The sequence below is a fragment of the Physella acuta genome, unplaced genomic scaffold (assembly GCF_028476545.2).
Source record: "Physella acuta isolate Inbredline_101_S28 unplaced genomic scaffold, ASM2847654v3 ptg000875l, whole genome shotgun sequence".
Lineage (NCBI taxonomy): Eukaryota > Metazoa > Mollusca > Gastropoda > Physidae > Physella > Physella acuta.
In genome coordinates, this window is record NW_026732392.1 from 518,253 (window position 1) to 541,994 (window position 23,742).

At 33.8% G+C, this 23,742-nt stretch overlaps 1 protein-coding gene across 1 annotated transcript in view; it reads left to right on the forward strand.

Moving 5' to 3' along the window:
* The window catches only part of LOC131952509 (1-phosphatidylinositol 4,5-bisphosphate phosphodiesterase gamma-1), a 33,215-nt gene that overhangs the window by 2,363 nt on the left and 7,110 nt on the right, over nt 1-23,742 (forward strand). Inside the window, exons 5-34 of the mRNA XM_059315200.1 lie at nt 138-287; nt 491-584; nt 1,197-1,244; nt 1,360-1,441; nt 1,907-1,987; nt 2,332-2,381; nt 2,538-2,586; nt 2,960-3,061; nt 3,768-3,883; nt 4,709-4,794; nt 5,144-5,264; nt 5,446-5,531; nt 5,756-5,838; nt 7,563-7,629; nt 7,809-7,879; nt 8,351-8,464; nt 9,407-9,576; nt 9,945-10,145; nt 11,232-11,354; nt 11,875-12,052; nt 13,310-13,378; nt 14,821-14,892; nt 16,464-16,526; nt 17,335-17,438; nt 17,580-17,728; nt 19,469-19,617; nt 20,123-20,219; nt 22,306-22,396; nt 22,562-22,732; nt 23,595-23,703. Of these exons, the coding sequence (XP_059171183.1) occupies nt 138-287; nt 491-584; nt 1,197-1,244; nt 1,360-1,441; nt 1,907-1,987; nt 2,332-2,381; nt 2,538-2,586; nt 2,960-3,061; nt 3,768-3,883; nt 4,709-4,794; nt 5,144-5,264; nt 5,446-5,531; nt 5,756-5,838; nt 7,563-7,629; nt 7,809-7,879; nt 8,351-8,464; nt 9,407-9,576; nt 9,945-10,145; nt 11,232-11,354; nt 11,875-12,052; nt 13,310-13,378; nt 14,821-14,892; nt 16,464-16,526; nt 17,335-17,438; nt 17,580-17,728; nt 19,469-19,617; nt 20,123-20,219; nt 22,306-22,396; nt 22,562-22,732; nt 23,595-23,703 (3,146 nt within the window). The remainder of the gene's footprint in view (nt 1-137; nt 288-490; nt 585-1,196; nt 1,245-1,359; nt 1,442-1,906; nt 1,988-2,331; nt 2,382-2,537; nt 2,587-2,959; nt 3,062-3,767; nt 3,884-4,708; nt 4,795-5,143; nt 5,265-5,445; nt 5,532-5,755; nt 5,839-7,562; nt 7,630-7,808; nt 7,880-8,350; nt 8,465-9,406; nt 9,577-9,944; nt 10,146-11,231; nt 11,355-11,874; nt 12,053-13,309; nt 13,379-14,820; nt 14,893-16,463; nt 16,527-17,334; nt 17,439-17,579; nt 17,729-19,468; nt 19,618-20,122; nt 20,220-22,305; nt 22,397-22,561; nt 22,733-23,594; nt 23,704-23,742) is intronic.

Below are 23,742 nucleotides of genomic sequence, written 5' to 3' on the forward strand. Positions count from 1 at the left end.
TTAAATAGTTAAAAAATGTTTATATATTTTTTATATATTTATATTAAAAAAATTATATATTTTATATATGTGCTGTTAATTTATTCAAGAAAGATTTGAAGTTTACTCAATTTTCTATTTATGAATGATTTTTTCAGCCAACCTTCGTGATGTTAAAGAGATACGATGTGGTAAAAACTCCAAGGACTTTGAAAAATGGCCAGATGAAGCAAAGAAAGCTGACTCGCGTATTAGTTTTATTGTGTTTTATGGCAATGACTTCAAACTTAAATCTCTATCTGTTGTGGGTTAGTATTGTTTTGGTCTTTTTCTTAATATTTAACAAGAAACTTTATGTTATGGTTTGAGAATATCATGTTTAGTAAACTTAAATTAAACCTTAATTGTTTTTACTATTGCTGAAAATTTTTGTAATAATTATTGGACAACTAAATGTAATTAAAAAACAACAAAACAAGTGTGTTAAAAATCTTATGATAAATTAATCTAGCCAATGATTATGATGAATTCAACTACTGGAGAAAAGGACTGGAATATCTTGTACGAGAAACAAAGGAAGCTTGCCACCAGTTACAGCTGGAGAGGTAACTGTATATTTTATTGTTTTTGTGACATTGCTTTTTCTAAGTGTTTTAAAGCCTTTAGTTTGTTATTTTACAAGATACATAAACTTAGCTTTAAATATACTTCAAAATAATACCATTATTATTTTACAAAAAGAATTCAGATGCAAATTTTAATCTATTATCAGCATACTTAAAAACAAATGTTTTCAAAATTTAAAGGAACAAAATAGTTGTATTCTAGAAGTATCCTAAGCTTGTGGTCTATAGTACAAGTAAATATACCTTACTTTGGGGTACCATGCTTCAAATTAATTAGAGATGATTAATTGAAAGAACAGACACGCTGAGTAGAATATTAAACAGTTGACCCTCTTCTACTTATTATTTCTAATAGGAGATAATCTAGAAGAATACAAACATACATAGTAATTTTAGCACTTAATTGAGAACATTAATTTATTAAGTTTTAAAAAGCCTGTTCAATTTTAAGTTTTTAGCATTTTTTTTTTAGTAAAGTTTAAAATATGGAATTAAAGTTTTAAAGATCATCTATTATTTCTATTATTTTATCTTTGTCTACTTGTTACATTGTATGTACAACACATTGAATGTATGTGTTTTGTTTTCTAGATGGTTGCGTAAAGAATTCTACCTCATGGAAAAAATTGGATCCTATGTGTAAGTTAAAAAAAATTTAAAGCTTGAGTTTTGTTAATAAACGTATGTACTGTTTAGATACTAAAATAGTGCAGAAATGAAATGCTAAAGATTTTACTTTCGTCTTTTTGTGTAGAGTGACACTAAAAAATTTAAAAGCTTGGTTGCCTCGAATTAACTTCAAGATGTCCACTAATAAACTCAGAGAACGCTTTCAGGTAAGTCTTTCATCTAACTCATTTCACTTAAATGTTGTTAGAATGAACTGCTGCCTTGTTTTTGGTTGGACAAAGGCTACGGAAGCAAATCCAGAAACAAAAGCAAGCTGAAATTCGTCAACTGCCTGTAAGACACATAACAAGTTGACACATAATACTTAATTATATTGGAGGAAATCCCTTCTAACATAGTGAACGAAGAAGTAATAGAAACATAGGATGCTTAAAATGGTTAAATGTAGTAGATTTAATTAATTATATTGGAGGAAATCCCTTTTAACATTATGAACAAAGAAAGAAGTAATAGAAAGATAGAGCTGGTAGGATTCTTAAAATGGTTAAATGTAGTTGATCTAATAGCGTTACTAAGCTATTTCTTACAGCTGGTAGCTTCACAAAGCGTTTTTTTTTCTGTCCAGCTGTTCAATAAATTTAATTTGTATTTCTTATATTTATTTATTTCAGGAGTTTGACACTGATGGCAGAGGGGAGATAAACTATGAGCAGTTTGCTGCACTATATCATAAATTGATTCATGTATCATCAGTAAGTCTTAGCTTGGGCCAAATTTATCTTATTTATTAATTATCACATTTTTCTATTCAAGAAACTTTTGTTTATATAGTCAATTTTATTTACAATTTATTAATTATCACATTATAAATAAACTGTACTTAAAAGCTTTATATATATGATATGGCATGTTTCTTATAGGACTAACTTTTATGGTCTTTTATCATCTTTTTTAATTATCAATATTGACTATATAAACAAAAGTTTCTTGAATAGAAAAATGTAAAACATACTTATTTATCATTGTGAAACATTTATTTAACTCAGTTATCAACTTAGAAAGATAAAAATTGATCTCTTGTTCGTGCTATCCTCAGATGATAGATGATAACCTCAGCAAGTATTTTGAAGTAGTTGGAGATGAAAAGTAAGTAAAGAAAAAATAACTCTTAAGAATATATAGTTTCTTGTGAAGGGGTTATTTGTGTATCACTTTTGAGAATTATTATCACTGAACATTCTCTAAGAATGGGTATTTTGTTTCCTTAATTTTGCTATTAACGTTTGTTTTTATTCTTTACAGGAGGATGAAAATTGATAGTTTTCAACAATTTTTATTAGAAGATCAAAAGGTTAGTTTTCTAAGTTTTTTTTTCAATACTGCTAAAAATTTATTTTTCAACATATTGTTTTATTAATGCAAATATATTAAAATAAATTTAATATAGAAATAAAAGTTTAATTAAAAAAAAATTTTTTTCACTCTCAGTCATCATTAATTAATTCTTTTTAATTTACTTTTTTTCAATTATCAAAAAATTTGGCAAAATAGCCAACATCATCTGTTCTCTATGGCATATGAAGTAAATACTTGAATTAAGATGAAAAATGATAATAAGTTAATTAATTATTTTTATTTTGATGTTTTTTTACTTGCAAACAATTCACCATGACACTTAATATTACCAGTAAACAGTTTAATGCCGTAATGCCGTACTTTTGTAGGAAGTGAGGGCCTCAGAGTTAGGCTACGTCAGGCGACTGATGCTAGAGTTCCTGGATGACCAAGTGAGAGCAGCAGGAGGGTTGTTCTTCACTCAGCAGGAGGTGTGCAACATTTGTTGTCCTCAGTAGTTTCACTTATGTTCTATCATTTTAGCTTTGTCTAATTTGAACAATCTATCATTTTAGCTTTGTGTAATTTATATATTCTATCATTTTAGCTTTGTCTAATTTAAGCAATCTATCATTGTAGCTTTGTGGAACTTTATAATTTTTCTAAAATTTATAATTTTTTTTAGATGTGTATCATTTATTGTCCTCAATAATTTGGTTATCAATTTTAATCTTTGTCTGTGATAGTGATTTTGACAAAATTAAATTTTATTATAAATTTATAAATTATATTATCCAGTATTCATTAATAAGCCTTACCCATCTATTGAAAAAGCTAGAACATAGGGCAAAAGTATTGTTATTGATTGTTCCCATTACATGAATGTAGATACAGCTAGACAATAAAATTCAATTTTCCATTTTTAAGTTTATTCAACAATACTGTTCTAAAAGTAATAAGACTTTTAAAAAATTTATTGTTTACTCAAATACGCATACTTACTGCAAATTTGTGATCACTTAAAATTTGAATACTCAACATAAATGAAAGTTATATACATAGATTTATATTTTTTTACTTTATTGTTAGAGTTCTAAATTTCTTAAAAATCTTTTTCAATTAATGTTCCAAGATTCAAAAGCTTTTCTTACCTATTATTATTTGTACTAATAATATTTCATATTTCTGTTTCTCTAGTTTGAAGAGTTCCTGTTCTCCCAGCATAATCCCTTGTTTGATTCAAAGTATGAGGCCATCACTCAGGACATGAATCAACCTTTGACCTCGTATTGGATAGCCTCTTCACATAATACGTAAGTATAAATATATCAAATAGTATAGTGAGAAATATAGCATCTCATAAATAGGTGAGAAGTATATCATCTCATAAATAGGTGAGAAGTGTAGCATCTCATAAATGTCAACCACCACTGCTGTCTTGAATTGTTTATAATTTGGCTATTTTGAGGTAAAAACGAAACCAAGTGGAATGGTGTATTATATATGCGATTTTATCTTTTGGTTATTTTTAATTGTTTATTAATTTATGTACACATCTATTGTGGTGTGTTCTTAAAGCATTATCATTAATCAAAATTATTCAATAAGAATATTCTTAAAAATCAGTGCCTAGCTCTGAACTTATTTTAGACAGTCTTAAATAAAAACAGACTTCAGATATCTTCAGAGACTATCAATCTCTTGAATGTTCTTAACCTTAGCCCATAAAATCTGATAAACTAGTTGTTAATGTCTGATGAAAAAGGAAAATTTGCAATGAGGTGAAAAATAACCCTAACACAGTGATGGGTAAAAAAAACTTGTTTCCACTTTTATGTGGGAAAAGGTAGTTGAGACATGATACATTATACTTTAAAAATCTTGTGTAGAATTAATTTTTAAAGGTAAATTTGCTGTTAATCTAGAAGCAGAAACCACTCTCTCTCTCTAAAGTTAATTTATCACAATAGTAAGACTAGTGTTAGTTTTATATTGGGTATTTTATAAGTTATGTTGATTCCAAATATCCAACAAAGTTAGTTACTTCTTTTTTCACCCTAACATGTTACTAGTATCTCTGTTTTGAGCCTAACCTGTAAGTCCAACACTAGTAACACAGGTAATTTTGTTGTCCGTAGCTACCTCACAGGTGACCAACTGTACAGCAGCTCCTCACCTGAGGCGTATGCCAGAGCTCTGAGAATGGGATGCAGATGCCTAGAGTGTAGGTCTACTTAGTTGCATCTGTTGTGTAGTAATTTAATTAAATTAAAAAATGTGACCTTTTTGCTTCTGAAATAAAATTTTTTATTCACTAAATTTTCAAAATTTATAATTTTCAACCTATAAGTGTTCTTAAAATTTTATGTGGATGTTTTTTTTTGAAGTAGAAAATACCTTATAAAACATCAAAATTGTTTAAAAAATGGTATGTTATATGTAGAATATTTTAGTAAAATATCTAATTGTTATGAAAGTTTAAACTCCCCCCCCCCCCCTTCCCCTCAAGATATGGTGTACTTATAATTGTATGTAAAATGGCTTGTCTATTTCTAAAACTATTTTTTTCGCAGTGGATTGTTGGGATGGCCCAGATGGCTACCCTAACATCTACCATGGTCACACACTTACATCAAAGATTAAGTTCTTAGATGTGCTCAAAACCATCAATGAACATGCATGGGTAACTTCAGAGTGAGTTTTTGTTTTACATACTTTTGATTAATTTTTAAAGTTCTGATTTCTGTGACATGTATATGAAGTTTTAAAATTATAATCTAGTACAATGCATGGATGTTCATTTAATACAAATACGTGAAAGAATTTTTTGTTAATCTTAATAACTAAGTAAATGTTTACAATTTTTTTACTGTAGGTACCCTCTTATACTTTCTATTGAGAACCACTGTAACTTGAGTCAACAGAGAAATATGGCAATTGCATTTAGAGAAACATTTGGTGGTGAGTGGTTTTTCTTTGTTTATTAAAAGTATATTTCTATAAACAAGTGGGCCTATAGCTTACTTGTTAAACTTTTATTTATTTCTGTATTTATTGTTTATATAACATTAAAGATAGAAGCGATATATATTTAAAAGTTGTTAAATTTTGTTTGAAATTTAAGTTGCATTAGGTGTTTCCACAGTATAAACTTAGCGTTTAAAAAAATTCTTATTTTGTTCTAGATAAACTTCTAGTAGAACCACTTCAAAAAGATGCTGCGATGATGCCTTCACCGAATGAACTAAAATACAAAATCATCCTCAAGGTAATAAAACCTCCGATCTCAGCATTTTACTTACCTCTACATCTACATCTAATAATTATTCTGCTTAATTTTATTTATCCTTCTCCTTGTCGTATTTATAGCTTTTCCATTTATTATAGTTTGTTTCCTTTATTTTTTCACTACCAATTTTTTTCAATCTTTTTATCTTCTGTGTGTAGAATGTTAAACTTTCCTATTACAACTTGTAGTCAGTCCTTAAATATTTAGTTTTCATTTGTGAGGTTTTTAAAAATGAGGAAATCTGTATACTGAAAAAAAATATGACTACTGCTTATAAACATCAATTAAACATCCTTTCTTTTGGAAAAGTAAACAAAAAAATTCATTTAATGAAACATTTTTTTTATATCAGACTTTGTTGCCTATAAACTTTGGAAAATCCGCGCCCAATATTTGAATATATTGGAACATTGTTTTTTAGTTTGACACTGCTTATCTTCAGGTGCTGTTCCATTCTCGAGCGAAACTTTGGCTGCCATTCCGCTCTAAATCACCCTGCAGCCAGCAGGTCTTTTAGACTTATCAGATGTTGTTTCATTGTTTTTGGTTGTGTTTTTTTATTTACACTCATTTTCTCAAAAGTTGACCTTTTTTTAAAAAAAAAAGCTGTTTGTGAATAGTCGTTTTGTTTGTCAGCTTGGAGCCTTGCGTTGTCTTTCAGTTTTTGTGGTGTGGCATTTTATTTTTCCTTTTCTTTCTTTATAAATGGCTGCAGGACATGAAGAGCAGTGGCTATTGTTTGACTAAATTCATGCAGTCGACATTTATCTACTGTATTTATAGTTTAACCATAGACGACTGATCAGACATAGGATTCAAATGATCCTTTTAAAAGTGTATTTTCTATGTGTATAAGTAGTGAATTCATGAAAATTCATAAAAGTACATTCACTGTGTTCTAATTTTTTCTGTTGTATGTCTTCACATATTTTGGTCTGGTCACATAAATATCTTGCACAATAAAACAGCACATTTGAATTGGACAAATAGTTTCGGTTTAAAAAACAAATTTGGCAATGTTATTTATTTAGAAGATATACGCACAAAATTAGCATTGATGAACATTATTTTTTAATATATTGCCAATGTGTTAATCACAGCTTTCTCACAGATAAATGCCAATGCGTTTATCGTAGATTTCTCACAAATAAATTCTTGAAACTTTGTTCAGATATTGACTAACTGGTGATGGGATGTTGGTTTTTTTTTTTTAACTGCATCAACTGGCAGGGATTATATTTTTCTTGGTTCAGCACAAAAAGTTTTTCATTTTTTTTTTTACAAACCTACCCCCTCTGTTGTCTGGGTGCATTAAAGCTATCATGATGGTTAAAGTAGAAGTGATAGATGTATTTAGTTGATAGCTTTATTTTATCCACTAGTATTTTAATTTTTTTAAATAAAGAAAAAATAGTTTTCATGTTTCAGCATTATTTCTCTTTGCTTATGCTCTCCCCTTAGTTAGTATGTATTCCTTTCCTGATTACATTTTCCTACTTTAAAAATATGAATTGTACATATTTTTTAATATTTGATAGAAATAAAAAAAAATGTTAAATCATTAGATGCAATGTATTTTATACAACGAATATTTAAATTGTTACCTTATTCACAAATTATTTAATTCATAATACATTTGTACTTGAATGAAAGATTCTTAATTTTTAAAAAAATTCTTATTGGTATGTTTCTTATTTTTATAGCATAAGAAACTTCCAGAATGGGTAGACGGCAATGAGTGGCGCTATGCTGTGTCCTCAGAAGATAGTGGTAAGACTTTTTAATCTGCCAGCTTTAACTTTACTACAATTTTCTTGTACCAAAGCTTAACTACATAAACAAGTTAAACAGAAAAATATTAATGATTCTTTTGTAGTCATTAGATGATTAGTGTCAGTGTTTAGTAAAACCATTGTTTAAAAACTTGATGGGCTTAATGTCTGTTGCAGGAACTATGGAAGTTGACCTGAGTTCTTCTGTAAAAAATGGCATCCTGTACTTAGAAGATCAGGTGGAAAATGTGAGTTTAACTTTCAGACATTTTTTCTTCTGTCCTGTTTACAAATAATTGAATGGCAAATGGTACAGTGTTCAACTGTTATCCCTATAGTCTCTACTTCAAATTCTGTGTTTGAGTCAGTAGGACGTCCCTGAGTCCACCCAGCTCTGATGGGTACCTGACTCACATTAGGGAAAGTAAAGGCGGCTGGGCAAAGTGCTGACCACACTATCACTTCATATGCCAAGGTCACTGAAACAGGTGAACTCTACTTCCCCTGCTCCATGGACCAATAAGGCTCGAAAGAGTACTTAACATTTTTTCTATACAAATGGATAGGTTGTAACATTTTTCTATACTACAAGTATTCTAGCTAAATCATGTCCTTATTACCATGTCATTTTTTACTTTTATGTTATCTATAACTGTAACTCCTATATAATGAAACCTATTGTACTTTCATGCTAAAATCTATATGTTTTATCTCTTCAGACTTGGCACCCACATTTCTTTGTGTTGACTGGCAGCAAGCTGTACTACGCTGAGGAGACCCCCACACAAGACCAGGATGAGGAAATGGATGATGAAGACACAGCCTCTATAGAGGTGATAGTTCTCTTGATATTGTTATTTTTTTAAACCTTTTTGAAAACTGTCCATTTTAAATTTAGACACAGCTTCTATAGAGGTGATAATACTCTTGTTATTGTTATTGTTATTACTTTTTTAAAACCTTTTTGAAAGCTGTCAATTTTAAATTAAGACACTAATTCTATAGATAAGGGAATTTTGTTATTGTTACTATTATTGCTTGGTTGTTTTTTTTTAAATTGTGTATAAGCCTACTCATCCATTTTAAGCAGTATAATGATGGGGTAGTTTTGGAAATAAGTTTTAAATCTAGCCTTTTTGTTGTGGTTAGTGTTTAAAAGCACTGCAAGGCATAAAAAATGATAAAATTGGTAAACAGGACCATGGGTTGGTATGGTCAAATGGTAGAGCATACTACTGCTAACCCAAAAGTTTTCGAGTTCAAATCTGGGTTCAAGTCAGTAGAATGTCCCTGAGTTTGCCAGGCTATTATGGCTTCCTGACGAGTGTTCGGGAAAGTAAAGGCTGCTGGGCATAGTGCCGAACACGCTATCATTTTATAGGCTGAGGTCACAGAAAGAAGTGAACTCTACTTCATCTGCCCCATCGACCAGCAGGTTTGAAAGGGAACTTTATAATGACCTACTACCATGATGTACCAACTGATGAACCCATCCATTTTTCTCACCCATTTCTGGCCATTATTTATGTTCATCTGCAATGCCTATCAATTTTTGTCCAAAATTAAACAATCCAATTTGTCACTAAACAAGATCGTTCAATCTGTTTAAATTTTGTGGGAAGTTGATGCCTTACTGAGCTGTGAAACAAGAAAAAAAAGAGACAATCTTCCCCTGAATCTATTGATATAATATGTTTCTGGGAACTTTTTAGTACCCACTAGCTACGTTTTATCGCAGGTTTTTGTTACCAGAGTTTGTCGTTAATGTCTGACAGGGCCGGCCAGTGGATGAGCTTCACTTCAGTGAGAAGTGGTTTCATGGCCGCTTGGAGGGGGGCAGGAAAAGAGCCGAGGATTTATTGCGCCAGTACAGTTACCTTGGCGACGGGACGTTTCTGGTCAGGGAGAGTGACACGTTTGTGGGGGATTTCTCTTTGTCGTTTTGGTCAGTGAATATTGGTTTACCATCTTTGTGTGATATAATTTTAGAATATAGCTGATATTTTATGGATAATTATTTTCTAAAATTTTAATAGCTCTTCTATGATTACAAGCACTTAACAAAAAATTTGAAGATTATTTATTGTAATCGAATTCTTGCATTTACTAAATTATTTGAGACTTAAGTTTAAATTATGAAATACAATAAATACTGTTATGTTACTGCATTTCTTGATGATCTATTAACTTATGAAAAAGATGGTTAATTATTTAAGTCATTTCTGCAGTATTAAGTTAGATTTCCATTCTATTTCTAGATGTTAATTTTGAAGTGTCTCTCTGCATTGCTGACCATTACAGTTTTCATTACAGGAGACAGGGGAGGGTGAACCACTGTCGCATCAAGTCGCGCCAGGAGAGGGGGCAGGTCAAGTACTACCTGATTGACGCCGTCACGTTTGACAGCCTCTACCACCTGATCATGCACTACAGGCAGTTCCCCCTGCGCAGCTCCGACTTCACACAGGTGCTGAGGGAGCCTGTCCCACAGCCACAGAGCCATGAGGGCAAACAGTAAGTGTGGGGGGGGGGGTGACTATAAATAGAGGGCTAGCACAGCTCCGACTTCACACAGGTGCTGAGAGAGCCTGTCCCACAGCCACAGAGCCATGAGGGCAAACAGTAAGTGTGGGGGGGGGGGGGGGTGACTAGAGGGCTAGCACAGCTCCAACTTAACACAGGTGCTGAGGGAGCCTGTTCCACAGCCACAGAGCCATGAAGGCAAACAGTAAGTGGGGGGGGGGGGTGACTATAAATAGAGGGCTAGCACAGCTCCGACTTCACACAGATGCTGAGGGAGCCTGTCCCACAGCCACAGAGCCATGAGGGCAAACAGTAAGTGTGTGGGGGGGGGTGACTATAAATAGAGGACTAGCACAGCTCCGACTTCACACAGGTGCTGAGGGAGCCTGTCCCACAGCCACAGAGCCATGAGGGCAAACAGTAAGTGTGTGGGGGGGGGGGGGTGACTATAAATAGAGGACTAGCACAGCTCCGACTTCACACAGGTGCTGAGGGAGCCTGTCCCACAGCCACAGAGCCATGATGGCAAACAGTGAGTGTGGGGGGGGGGGGTGACTATAAATAGAGGGCTAGCACAGCTCCGACTTCAGTAAAATGTGGGTTAACAGTTGGGGGGGTGGGCTGTAAACAGTAAGTAGGGGCTAAAAATAAATGTAAAAAGAGAGTAACAGTTGTTGGAAGGTTAACTCTAAGTAGGAAGTGATATTAAAAGGGGTTAACAGTAAGTTGGAACAAACATTAAGTAGAGGACTAACAATAAATAAAGGACAAAATTAAAGAAAGGGATAACATTCAATAGATGGCTAACAGTAAGGGCAGGGATACTGGTAAGAACTTGTAAATAGAGGGCAATCGGTATTTAAGAGACAGCAGTGTGTTGATGGCTAAAGGTAAGAATGGGTAAATCTGCCTTTATTATTTATTGCACAAATTGATTGCATGTTTATTTTAGTGAGGATTATGAAATAATTTTGTGATAATTTATAAATTTAATTCATTCAGTTGATATTGTTATGAAATAATTTTGTGATAATTTATAAATTTAGTTCATTCAGTTGATATTGTTTCAATGATCAGGTGGTATCATGAAGGGATGACACGTTCAGCAGCTGAGGACTTGCTGAAAAGGATTCCTCATGATGGGGCTTTTCTTGTGAGGCATGGAGGAGAGGACCAGTACCTTTATGCCATTTCCTTCAGGTGAGTAAAGGACCAATACCTTTTTGCCATCTCCTTCAGGTGAGTAAAGGACCAATACCTTTATGCCATTTCCTCCAGGTGAGTAAAGGACCAATACCTTTATGCCATTTCCTTCAGGTGAGTCAATACCTTTATGCCATCTCCCTCAGGTGAGTAAAGGTCCAGTACCTTTATGCCATCTCCTTCAGGTGAGTAAAGGTCCAGTACCTTAAGGTATTTTTATAGCTATAGGTAAATATGTCAGGAAAACTGTTTAAAACTATTTCAAAGAATCTATCAACCATTTTTAATTAATCGTTTTTTTTTTAGTTAGCCTTTTTAAGTTACTTTTTAAAACCTTTTTGTTATTGTAACGTTATAGTGTAACTTACACATTTTTATTAAAAACTTTTTTTTTATAAAGAACAGAGTTTCAGTGTATTACTATTTTTAAAAAAAATAGTAATTTTTAATGACAATGGTTCTGAAATAAAATATTTAAATAGCAATGATTGTGAGAATGATTGTTTGAAAACTTCAGGGCTGAGGGCAAAATCAAACACTGCCGCATCAAGCTGGAAGGCCGACTGTTTCTAATAGGCAACGCACAGTTTGAGTCTCTGGTGGAGCTGGTTCAGTACTACGAGCAAACACCTCTGTACAAGAAGATGAAGCTCAAACACCCAGTGAACCAACAGGTTGTGGCCAGGCTTAACCAGGTAGGCGGCACGTACAGTGTGGTGTAGTGGTAGAAAGTATGCATGTAATCTTGAAGTTTTGAGTTCGATACTTGAAGCCGTAGTTCATCCCTTGAAAGACTACCCCTTGTTTTAAACTAGGAGGAGCAGTGTGTAGAAGTTGGTAAGATAGGTGTAAGAAACGCTTGATTTTTCATCTTGTTCAAATCTATCTGGCTTACGAGTATGATTCCAGCCAGTCATGTCTGTATAAGAGTGAGAAAGGTGGCAATTACTCTAACACACATTACATGTTTTGAACGGGAACAGGGCATTTCCCCCCTGTCAATTTTAGGGCTAGGTTTAGGGCTAGGGTTAGGGTTGCGTCTAGTGTTGGTTTTGGTTTTGTGTGAAGTTTTAGGCTAAGGTGAATGCTTAGGTTTTGGTCTTTATCTTAAGGTTTGAATTAATGTAGTATATAGGTATAGAATTCTAGTTAGAGTTAGGATTCTAACTTGAGGGGGGGGGGGGGGGGGGGTAATTTCTGGGGTAATGTCCTGTAGCCGTTTTGAACACATGTACATGTGTTAAGTTGTATACATAAACCAGGTTCAATTCACACCCACCTCCTTGATCAAGTTAACGTTGGGTTGCAGTTTCTGTAGCTTGGGTTTTTTTACGAGGCAGGGTTGATAGCTCAGCGCTCAACCCTTCTCCTTTTTCATCCGGGTTTAGGACTGACTTAGGTGGAGTTCGCATACACACCAATCAAGTTTTATCCATGTGTCTTGAATGTGTACACAAGTCTTATACATGTTCATATACATTATGCTTTATACACATATCTAGTAGATCTAAATTTACCGGGTTTTATTTATACTTAGCTCCCAGTTTTTAAAAAGTTGTATTAAGACCTCCAACAAAAATATATAAGATATATAAGACATAATGAGTTTATAATTTACAATTTTTATTTATGCTAATTAAACTTCACATTTTCAGCATACAAATTCTAATGAAACCTTTTTTTGCAGTACTACATTCACATTTGATATAGTTACGCTTTGTTTCCATTTGATTTATGGATAATGGATATTGTACTGGAAAAGATCTGTTTCAAATTTCCATTAAAAGGTTTATAATTTCCATCAGTAAATTATGTCCATCAGCTAACGTCCCTAGTATTTTGTTGGTCTCAATTCTTGTAATGAAAAATTTTTTTTGGAGAAACGTGCAACACATTTTAGTCTGCTGTAGGCTTGTTGTTAAATTTTGTCTGATCTGCCATAACCTCAACAGGCTCCGGATGATACTGGAATCTATGGAACTCCAGATCTTTATATTAACCCTAATGATTTCACCACCAAGGTACCGTAACCCTCACCCCACTGGCACTATTTACCAAGTGGTTACCCCCCCTTCTTGTTGTTGTAGTGTTGACTGATAACCCATCTAACCTGCATGCTGCATGGAAAACATTGACAAAGCTGTAGTTGTTTGATTTTGTAAATTTAAAAAAAAATACATTTTTGCTTTGGTGCTTCTTGGTACTATTCATAGTTTACGGTAAATAGTGTAACCTTGCTCGCATACAGCAATCTAGAGTAGTCTTTAGATTTTTTTCTTGGTTAGGTTTAAACTTACAACTATGTTAACAGTTGTTTCTAATATCTAGATAGGTATTATTTCTTAATCCTACAGCAAATAAAAAAAATTATTCTAATATTTTGGCCATAAATGACTCCATTTTAAAATTTTATTATCGATTTTACATTGTGGTTTAGTGGGGAAATTCAAACATGTATAATCTCCATTTCCTGCCACAAATTATGCTTTTTACCTTTTTTTCTAAAAAAAAAAGAAAATTTTGCATCGTGTTGCATTTGGTTTTGCACAGATTTTTAAAAAATACAATTTAAAACACTTTTTGAAGCTGATTTTCTAAAGGAACTGAACCCTGATTTTTGTTGTTGTTGCAACTTTTGGATATATCTGACAAACTGTCTGCACCTATTTGCTTTCTACCTCTTTCCCCTCAATCCATTTCTACCCCATTTTACAAATACTCTCTGTCCAACTGCACTGGTGGTCAAACAGGCTTTTCTAATACTGTCATAAAAAGCCTCAGAAATACCACACAAATGTAAATGGCTATTTGCACCAAAAGTACAACATGTTTATAAGAATGAAATATATCTAGACTATGTAATCTGCACTTTCATTAGTAAATGCTCAAGTTATTTAAAAAAAAAAAATCAAATGAAAACATTCCAATTTTTATATTTTTCTAGAGCTTTAAAAAGCTAAAATCATATTTAAAGATGTTTTTGGTACATGAGAAATTCATCGAATTATATAAATTTGATAATTATTGAAAATATAAATGTATAAAAACACTTTGGATTAAATAAAATATTTGGTGTTTTAAATCAGACTTAATGACCATTACATTTCTTTAAAATGTCTTATAACTCAATGTTAATTTTTTTTACTTTAAAAAATTCATTTGCTCTACAGTCTTTTGTTTTTTTCCATTCTCCCCAAGAATGTTGAATTATTTACATGTGTTTACCAATTATCTACCCCTTCCATGCTACTCTCCCCTACCCCTGAGTGTTGATACCCCTGAATGTTGTTACCTTTAAGTGTTGCTATGTCTGAATGTTGAATTGTTCACATGTCTGTATTAATGATTCTACCCCCTCCATACTTGCTTGATGTTTGTTGAGTGTTGCTACCCATGAATGTTGAATTGTTCTCATGTCTATACTAATTATTCTACCCCCTCCATACTTACTTGATGTGTTTAGCCACCTGATGAAAGTGGTGCTGGCATTTACGACTCGGGTGTGTACCATGTGCCCAATGATTTTGTCACAAAGGTAAAAAAAAAAAACAATTACTTTTTACTTCATTCTTTTTTTAGAGACGGTTTTAGAAACTAATTTAAGTAAACAATGAGGTATTTTTTATCTTTGAAATTTTTGAAATACTTTGGAAAAAATAATTGTTGAGTAAATTAACATTGGTAGTTTTAACCGGTCAATTTTAATTTTGTAATTTAAAAAAAAATCCTTCTCATTTTTTAAACTGCTCGTTGGGCTTGCAAATTTGTGTGATGAATTTCTCCATTTAGCCTAACTTAAATTTGTAACATGATAGTTGGTTAAGGCACTTTATTTAACATATCCTGACTCATCTTTTATTATTTGAAGTAAAAAAAAATCAACTTAACTCGTAGAGAAATAGATATTTTAATTTTTCAGTGTTTTTAAAGACCAGTCTGTTTTGTAACTGAAATGTAAGCTTTAAATCTAAAGTTTTGATTTAAAACGTTTTTTTTTTTGTTGAATATTTTATATAGAAACTTATGTTAAAATCCCAAGCTATAATGCGCTGTCACCATTGATAAATTACAGTAATGAAAAATGTAGTTCATAAAAAACTGATAGATCTGGTGGGCTCCTTTCTCTTTTCCGCCCCCTCCCCCACCACCTATTCTACACAATATTTTGCTAGTATAAACTATGTTAGGGGTCATCCATAAATGACGTCACACTCGTAGGGGGGAGGGGGGGGTCCGTAATTTTGTGATGATGAGGGGGAGGGAGGGGGGTTCAGATGTTATAAAAAAGCAATGTTAGAAAATGAATTTTAGACGTTATTTCGCGTTTTAGATACTGTTTTAATAAATTGTAATAGTTTAGACAAGATTTTAGAAAAATATCGATGTTTAAAAAAAATTCAAATGCAATTTCGAGGGGGGTTGTAGGTTGAGGTGTGACGTCATTTTGGGGGGGGGGGGGGAGGTCTGGCTTTTTGTGACGACGTGTGACGGAGGGAGGGGGGGAGGTAAAAATCGTCAAAAAAAGCGTGACGTCATTTATGGATGACCCCTTATCATACCTACTTTTGATTATTTTAATTACAATTGCTAATTTACTATATTAGTGCTTTAGATTCCTTATGTCATATAAACTAAAATGTAGAGCTTTGAATTTTATTTTATTCGTTACCTTTGAGTTAGAGCAAAATTAATATCAGAACTAAAATATCATGCTTTTTTTAAAATAATGTTTTTAATTAAATCTAACTAGATGTTTTAACAATATTATTAATGGTATAAAATATATTTTCAAGGAAGCCTTTTTAACTGTTTTATACAATGTGTTTTTCTTTTTTGGTAAAAAAAAAATAACTGTTAGTAGTTAGTATCAAAATGTTAAGAAACTCTTTTCTCACACTCTTCTGCATGCTTTTTATATTTAAAAATATTTTAATAATAACTATTTGAAGGTTTTGTGGTAATTTATTTTGTATTATTTACTATTTTCATTTTAGATTAGATTTTCCTTTCTTGAAATTGAACTAAACAATTTTTGTTGTTGCTTTATTCCTCTTCTAGATTAGCTTTTTTGCTCTATCTTGAACTTGAACTTCATTTCTCTTACAGAACCCTCCCAGCCTCAGTGGCTCTTTCAAAAAGAAACTTATTTTAAGTACCCGTCGCAAAAGTGTAACAGAAATTTGTTTAAAGCATCAATCTGATGATGACTGACTTGTCTAAACGCTGCGTACTCCTCTTTGCTTTTATTCACTTGGAAGTCATGTGACTTGGCTTGAGCGTTACATAATCATTTCTGTTATAATGTAATGCTTTCAGCTTTTTACCCTTACACATTTCAGTTTACAAATTTTGTTTGTATGGACAATTTTTTTTTTAATTATAACATTTTTATTCCTCGAAGCATCCAAATATTTTGTACTCAATATTTTGTGAGATATTCAACTTTTGAGATGATCCTTTAAAGTACTATTTCTGCATGTAATTGCACAAGTATTGCCTGCAAAAAAATCTAGATATCACAGTTTTTTTTTTAGTTTTGTAGATTGAAATAATTTTTCATCTCCTTCTTGATAATATATAAATGACTTCAGTTGTAACATAAGCACTGAAGGTAATATATTTCTTGTAAGTATAGAGTCTTGTTATCATTTTCAAGCTTTGCATTACCAGATATTTTATAATTGACTTTCCATTTACTTCCTTACACTTGTTTGTTTTTTGAATGCATACATATCAATTAGCCGTTTTATTAATTTAAAAAAAATGTTTACAGCTATGGCAACTTTAACATTTTTTTGGCATAAAGCACAATTATTTTTAATATTGTAATATTTTTTTAAAAATATTTATAAAAACAATCTAATACTAATATTGTTTTGTTTACTAAAGAACTATTTAGTTTATTATTTTGATTTTTAAAGTGTTATTCATGTCAAGTTATGTTGTGTCTAACTCTGTTCTAAATTTTGCCTCACAGCTCAGAGTTAAGGCCCTTCATGACTATAGTGCTAACCGCAGTGATGAACTCTCCTTTTGTAAAGATGCTATAATAACAAATGTCACCAAACAAGATGGAGGATGGTATGTGTTTTCTGTACTTATTGAAACATATAGGCTACATTGTTGCCCATACTCTAAACCTAAGTTTTCTATGACAATTGCAGTAGCTATTTTTAATTGATGTGTGACCGGTTAGAAAATTTTATAATATTTTTTTTGCAGGTGGCGTGGGGATTACGGGTCAAAGAAACAGCTTTGGTTTCCATCTAACTATGTGGAGGAAATGAACACCCTGTCAGAGAACTCGTCAGAGTCTACACCCCTGGGTGTCCTGCAGCAGGGGTCAATAGACGTGCAGGGATGTCTCATAGGTCTGGTGGTTTCTGTCTCGTAGGTCTGGTTGTTTCTGTCTCATAGGTCTGGTGGTTTCTGTCTTGTAGGTCTGGTGGTTTCTGTCTCATAGGTTTGGTGGTTTCTGTCTTATAGGTCTGGTGGTTTCTGTCTTGTAGGTCTGATGGTTTCTGTCTTGTAGGTCTGTGGTTTCTGTCTCATAGGTCTGGTGGTTTCTGTCTCATAGGTTTGGTGGTTTCTGTCTCATAAGTTTGGTGGTTTCTGTCTCATTGGTCTGGTGGTTTCTGTCTCATAGGTCTGGTGGTTTCTGTCTCATAGGTCTGGTGGTTTCTGTCTCTGGTGGTTTCTGTCTTATAGGTCTGGTGGTTTCTGTCTCATAGGTCTGGTGGTTTCTGTCTCATAGGTTTGGTGGTTTCTGTCTCTGGTGGTTTCTGTCTTATAGGTCTGGTGGTTTCTGTCTCATAGGTCTGGTGGTTTCTGTCTTGTAGGTCTGGTGGTTTCTGTCTCATAGGTCTGGTGGTTTCTGTCTTGTAGGTCTGGTGGTTTCTGTCTCATAGGTCTGGTGGTTTCTGTCTTGTAGGTCTGGTGGTTTCTGTCTCATAGGTCTGGTGGTTTCTGTCTCATAGGTCTGGTGGTTTCTGTCTTGTAGGTCTGGTGGTTTCTGTCTCATAGGTCTGGTGGTTTCTGTCTCATAGGTCTGGTGGTTTCTGTCTCTGGTGGTTTCTGTCTCATAGGTCTGGTGGTTTCTGTCTCTGGTGGTTTCTGTCTCATAGGTTTGGTGGTTTCTGTCTCATAGGTCTGGTGGTTTCTGTCTCATAGGTCTGGTGGTTTCTGTCTTGTAGGTCTGATGGTTTGTATGGTCTGGTGGTTTCTGTCTCATAGGTCTGGTGGTTTCTGTCTCATAGGTCTGGTGGTTTCTGTCTTGTAGGTCTGATGGTTTGTATGGTCTGGTGGTTTCTGTCTTGTAGGTCTGGTGGTTTCTGTCTTGTAGGTCTGTTGGTTTCTGTCTCATAGGTCTGGTGGTTTCTGTCTTGTAGGTCTGGTGGTTTCTGTCTCTTGTGGTTTCTGTGTCATAGGTCTGGTGGTTTTTCTCTTGTTGGTCTGGTGGTTTCTGTCTTATAGGTCTGGTGGTTTTTCTCTTGTTGGTCTGGTGGTTTCTGTCTCATAGGTCTGGTGGTTTTTCTCTTGTTGGTCTGGTGGTCCCATGGTGTCTTTTCTGTCCCTTATATCTGGTAGTTTTTGTCTTTGCTGTCTCATAGGTCTTTGGGTCTTGTTATATTGTTAAAAAATACCTTGTTTTACTGATGTGATCTTGTTTCATCTTTAAACTGTTATTTTAAGTGTAAATATTTCCAATATAAACAAAAAAAAACTGCACATGTGTAAAAATGTCCCCAGATATGTATGTGTTAATTAGTGTCAGTGTTACCTCAGATATGTTCTGTCTGTTACCCCTGATGTTGTTCACTTATGGATTTCTGTCTCCTCAGATATATTGTTTCTTGTAAATTTTTGTCTCTTTCTCCAAATATGTTTTTCACTTATACATTTCTGTCTGTAACCATACATATGTTTTTCACTTATACATTTCTGTCTGTAACCATACATATGTTTTTCACTTATACATTTCTGTCTGTAATCATACATATGTTTTTCACTTATACATTTCTGTCTGTAACCATACATATGTTTTTCACTTATACATTTCTGTCTGTAATCATACATATGTTTTTCACTCATACATTTCTGTCTAATCTCAGATATGCTGCCCGCAAGAGCTGGAAGGTTCATGTTTCGTATAGCCCCCCACAACACTAGTCCACCCATTGAAATAGCTGTTGACTCTGAAGAAGAAATGAAAGACTGGATAGAGAAAATATCTGTGTCCTCATCAACAGCCATTATGAGGGTGAGTCTCTTTGTAGAATGTCTTGCTGGTGGTTCTGTTTCTAATTCATTCACCCCTGATTTAATAAGTAAATTTTTAAAAATACAAGATGTATTAAGATTTTAAATTTTTTTTTTTTTTTTAAACAAAAATAAAATAAAAATATATTTTTTATGTTTAGCAAAGTATAAATATTTACACCTAATATTACCTACTGTTAATAATAAAACATCACACTTTATTGTTACCTCATCTTCAGCTAAGTTTAGATTTGTAGTTTCTATTGACTTATAAGTACCGCACCATTATACGAGGTATAGATTTAAGGGTAATAATTTTTGGTTAGTTTCTTTAAAAATGTCGGAATTATAATTCATTGTTTGATACTGGCAGTAAAAAAAAAAGTCATGTGGCTACCTAAACCAGCTATTGTTTCAACTAACCTTAGGGGACCATTAGATCAAGTTTGACATGAAGAAAGATATATCTAGTTTATAGAAATTTAATGTTGTCTCTGCTTTTCCAGACCTCGGAACAAAAGTTGTTGGAGAGGACGATGAGAATAGCCAGAGAGTTTTCTGATCTGATTGTTTACTGTAGAGCTGTACCCTTTAACCCTGAAGGTAATGTCTGTGTGGTTTAGAGAGTTTTCTGATCTGATTGTTTACTGTAGAGCCGTGCCCTTTAACCCTGAAGGTAATGTCTGTGTGGTTTAGAGAGTTTTCTGATCTGATTGTTTACTGTAGAGCCGTGCCCTTTAACCCTGAAGGTAATGTCTGTGTGGTTTAGAGAGTTTTCTGATCTGATAGTTTACTGTAGAGCTGTGCCCTTTAACCCTGAAGGTAATGTCTGTGTGGTTTAGAGAGTTTTCTGATCTGATAGTTTACTGTAGAGCTGTGCCCTTTAACCCTGAAGGTAATGTCTGTGTGGTTTAGAGAGTTTTCTGATTGTTTACTGTAGAGCCGTGCCCTTTAACCCTGAAGGTAATGTCTGTGTGGTTTAGAGAGTTTTCTGATCTGATTGTTTACTGTAGAGCCGTGCCCTTTAACCCTGAAGGTAATGTCTGTGTGGTTGGTTTAGAGAGTTTTCTGATCTGATTGTGTATTGTAGAGCTGTACCATTTAACCCTGAAGGTAATGTCTGTGTGGTTTAGAGAGTTTTCTGATTGTTTACTGTAGAGCTGTACCCTTTAACCCTGAAGGTAATGTCTGTGTGGTTTAGAGAGTTTTCTGATCTGATTGTGTATTGTAGAGCTGTGCCCTTTAACCCTGAAGGTAATGTCTGTGTGGTTTAGAGAGTTTTCTGATCTGATTGTGTATTGTAGAGCTGTACCCTTTAACCCTGAAGGTAATGTCTGTGTGGTTTAGAGAGTTTTCTGATCTGATTGTTTACTGTAGAGCTGTGCCCTTTAACCCTGAAGGTAATGTCTGTGTGGTTTAGAGAGTTTTCTGATCTGATTGTTTACTGTAGAGCCGTGCCCTTTAACCCTGAAGGTAATGTCTGTGTGGTTTAGAGAGTTTTCTGATCTGATTGTTTACTGTAGAGCTGTGCCCTTTAACCCTGAAGGTAATGTCTGTGTGGTTTAGAGAGTTTTCTGATCTGATTGTTTACTGTAGAGCTGTGCCCTTTAACCCTGAAGGTAATGTCTGTGTGGTTTAGAGAGTTTTCTGATCTGATTGTTTACTGTAGAGCTGTGCCCTTTAACCCTGAAGGTAATGTCTGTGTGGTTTAGAGAGTTTTCTGATCTGATTGTTTACTGTAGAGCCGTGCCCTTTAACCCTGAAGGTAATGTCTGTGTGGTTTAGAGAGTTTTCTGATCTGATTGTTTACTGTAGAGCCGTGCCCTTTAACCCTGAAGGTAATGTCTGTGTGGTTTAGAGAGTTTTCTGATCTGATTGTTTACTGTAGAGCTGTGCCCTTTAACCCTGAAGGTAATGTCTGTGTGGTTTAGAGAGTTTTCTGATCTGATTGTTTACTGTAGAGCCGTGCCCTTTAACCCTGAAGGTAATGTCTGTGTGGTTTAGAGAGTTTTCTGATCTGATTGTGTATTGTAGAGCTGTACCCTTTAACCCTGAAGGTAATGTCTGTGTGGTTTAGAGAGTTTTCTGATCTGATTGTGTATTGTAGAGCTGTACCCTTTAACCCTGAAGGTAATGTCTGTGTGGTTTAGAGAGTTTTCTGATCTGATTGTGTATTGTAGAGCTGTACCCTTTAACCCTGAAGGTAATGTCTGTGTGGTTTAGAGAGTTTTCTGATCTGATTGTGTATTGTAGAGCTGTACCCTTTAACCCTGAAGGTAATGTCTGTGTGGTTTAGAGAGTTTTCTGATCTGATTGTGTATTGTAGAGCTGTACCCTTTAACCCTGAAGGTAATGTCTGTGTGGTTTAGAGAGTTTTCTGATCTGATTGTGTATTGTAGAGCTGTGCCCTTTAACCCTGAAGGTAATGTCTGTGTGGTTTAGAGAGTTTTCTGATCTGATTGTTTACTGTAGAGCCGTGCCCTTTAACCCTGAAGGTAATGTCTGTGTGGTTTAGAGAGTTTTCTGATCTGATTGTTTACTGTAGAGCTGTGCCCTTTAACCCTGAAGGTAATGTCTGTGTGGTTGGTTTGGCAAATTTTTAGATATTACGCTGAAAGTTTTTTTGAAACATCTGAAATTTATGAAAGTGAAATCAAATTTTTAAACATGTTTGTTGTCTTATTTTCAGAAATTCCTGGCCCGTACTATGAAATGTCTTCATTCCCAGAAACCAAGGTTGAGAAATGGGTTAACAAACAGAGAGCCAAACAATTTATTGCGTATCCTTCCATGGTTATACTCTTAAAGGGAGATAATCTATGGTAAAGGGAGATAAGTTTTGGTAGTGTTACAATTCCTGATTACTATAAATTTCTGTAACCAAAAAGAGTACCAGAAAGAAAATTTTTTCACAATGTTTAGATTCCTTAATTAGGTTTACACAGCTATCACAGGAAGCAGCTGAGTCGAGTGTATCCCAAAGGTCAAAGGGTAGACTCTTCGAACTATGACCCTGTTCCCATCTGGAACTGCGGGTCACAGCTGCTGGCCTTGAACTACCAGACACCTGATAGGGCCATGCAGCTCAACCAAGGGCGCTTCCTCATGAATGGCAGGTAAAAAAAAAAACTTTCTTAAGATTAGGGAACATTACATGACTTGGAAGATGACACTTAAAAGTGAGGGGAGAGGGTTATACAAAAATGGTTTTCTGTATCACCTAAATAACTATCAATGTACATATAGCAAAAAACAAAATGTTTTATTATTCTTATTGATCACTAAGTACCAGTTATTTATTAAATAGTTAGTTGAATTAACATTTGTCTTGCAAGATACTATTTTACTAAGAAAAAAAAGCATGTGATAAAATATTTCTTTTCATCGTAGCCTGCTTTCAGGTTAATCATTAACCATAATTAATCAATTGATTAAACACATGTATGTGTTTCAAACCTTGTGTGTTAAATTTTCTCAATAAGTCTAACTAACAGTGTTCAGAATTCAGTGTTTAAAATTCCTGTATTTGATATCCTCCAAGTTAAAAATATTTTTAATCCCCCCCCCCCCCCCCCGTCCCCCTGGTGTTTAAAATCATGTGTCTAATATCATCTTGTCTTTAAAATCCTGTGTTTAATTAATATCACCTATGGTTATAATCGATGTTAAAAGTATTGTTTAATATTCCTCTATGTTTAAAATCTTGCATTGTAAAGAATGTTGCATTTAATATCTCACTAGTTTAAACACCCACAGTTAAAAAAATTGTATGTTTAATATTTCCCAATGTTGCATTTAATATTCCCTATGTTAAGATGCCCTCAGTTTTTAAATATTCTTTTCATGTTTAATTGCCCCCAATGTAAAAAAAAATGTTGCATTTAATATCCCACATGTTTAAATACCCACAATTTTAAAAAATTCTTTCCATGTATAATGTTTCTGCAATGTTTAAAATCTTTTGATTTCCACCACCAGATGTGGCTATGTCCTCCAGCCTGATGTAATGAGAAGTGACCTGTACAGTCCTTTTGAGAAGAAATTTTTGACCGCCCTCAATGTTGAACCTCTGACACTTTCCATCAGTGTACGTTTTCTGTTTCAATATTTTATTTCTCCTGACTCT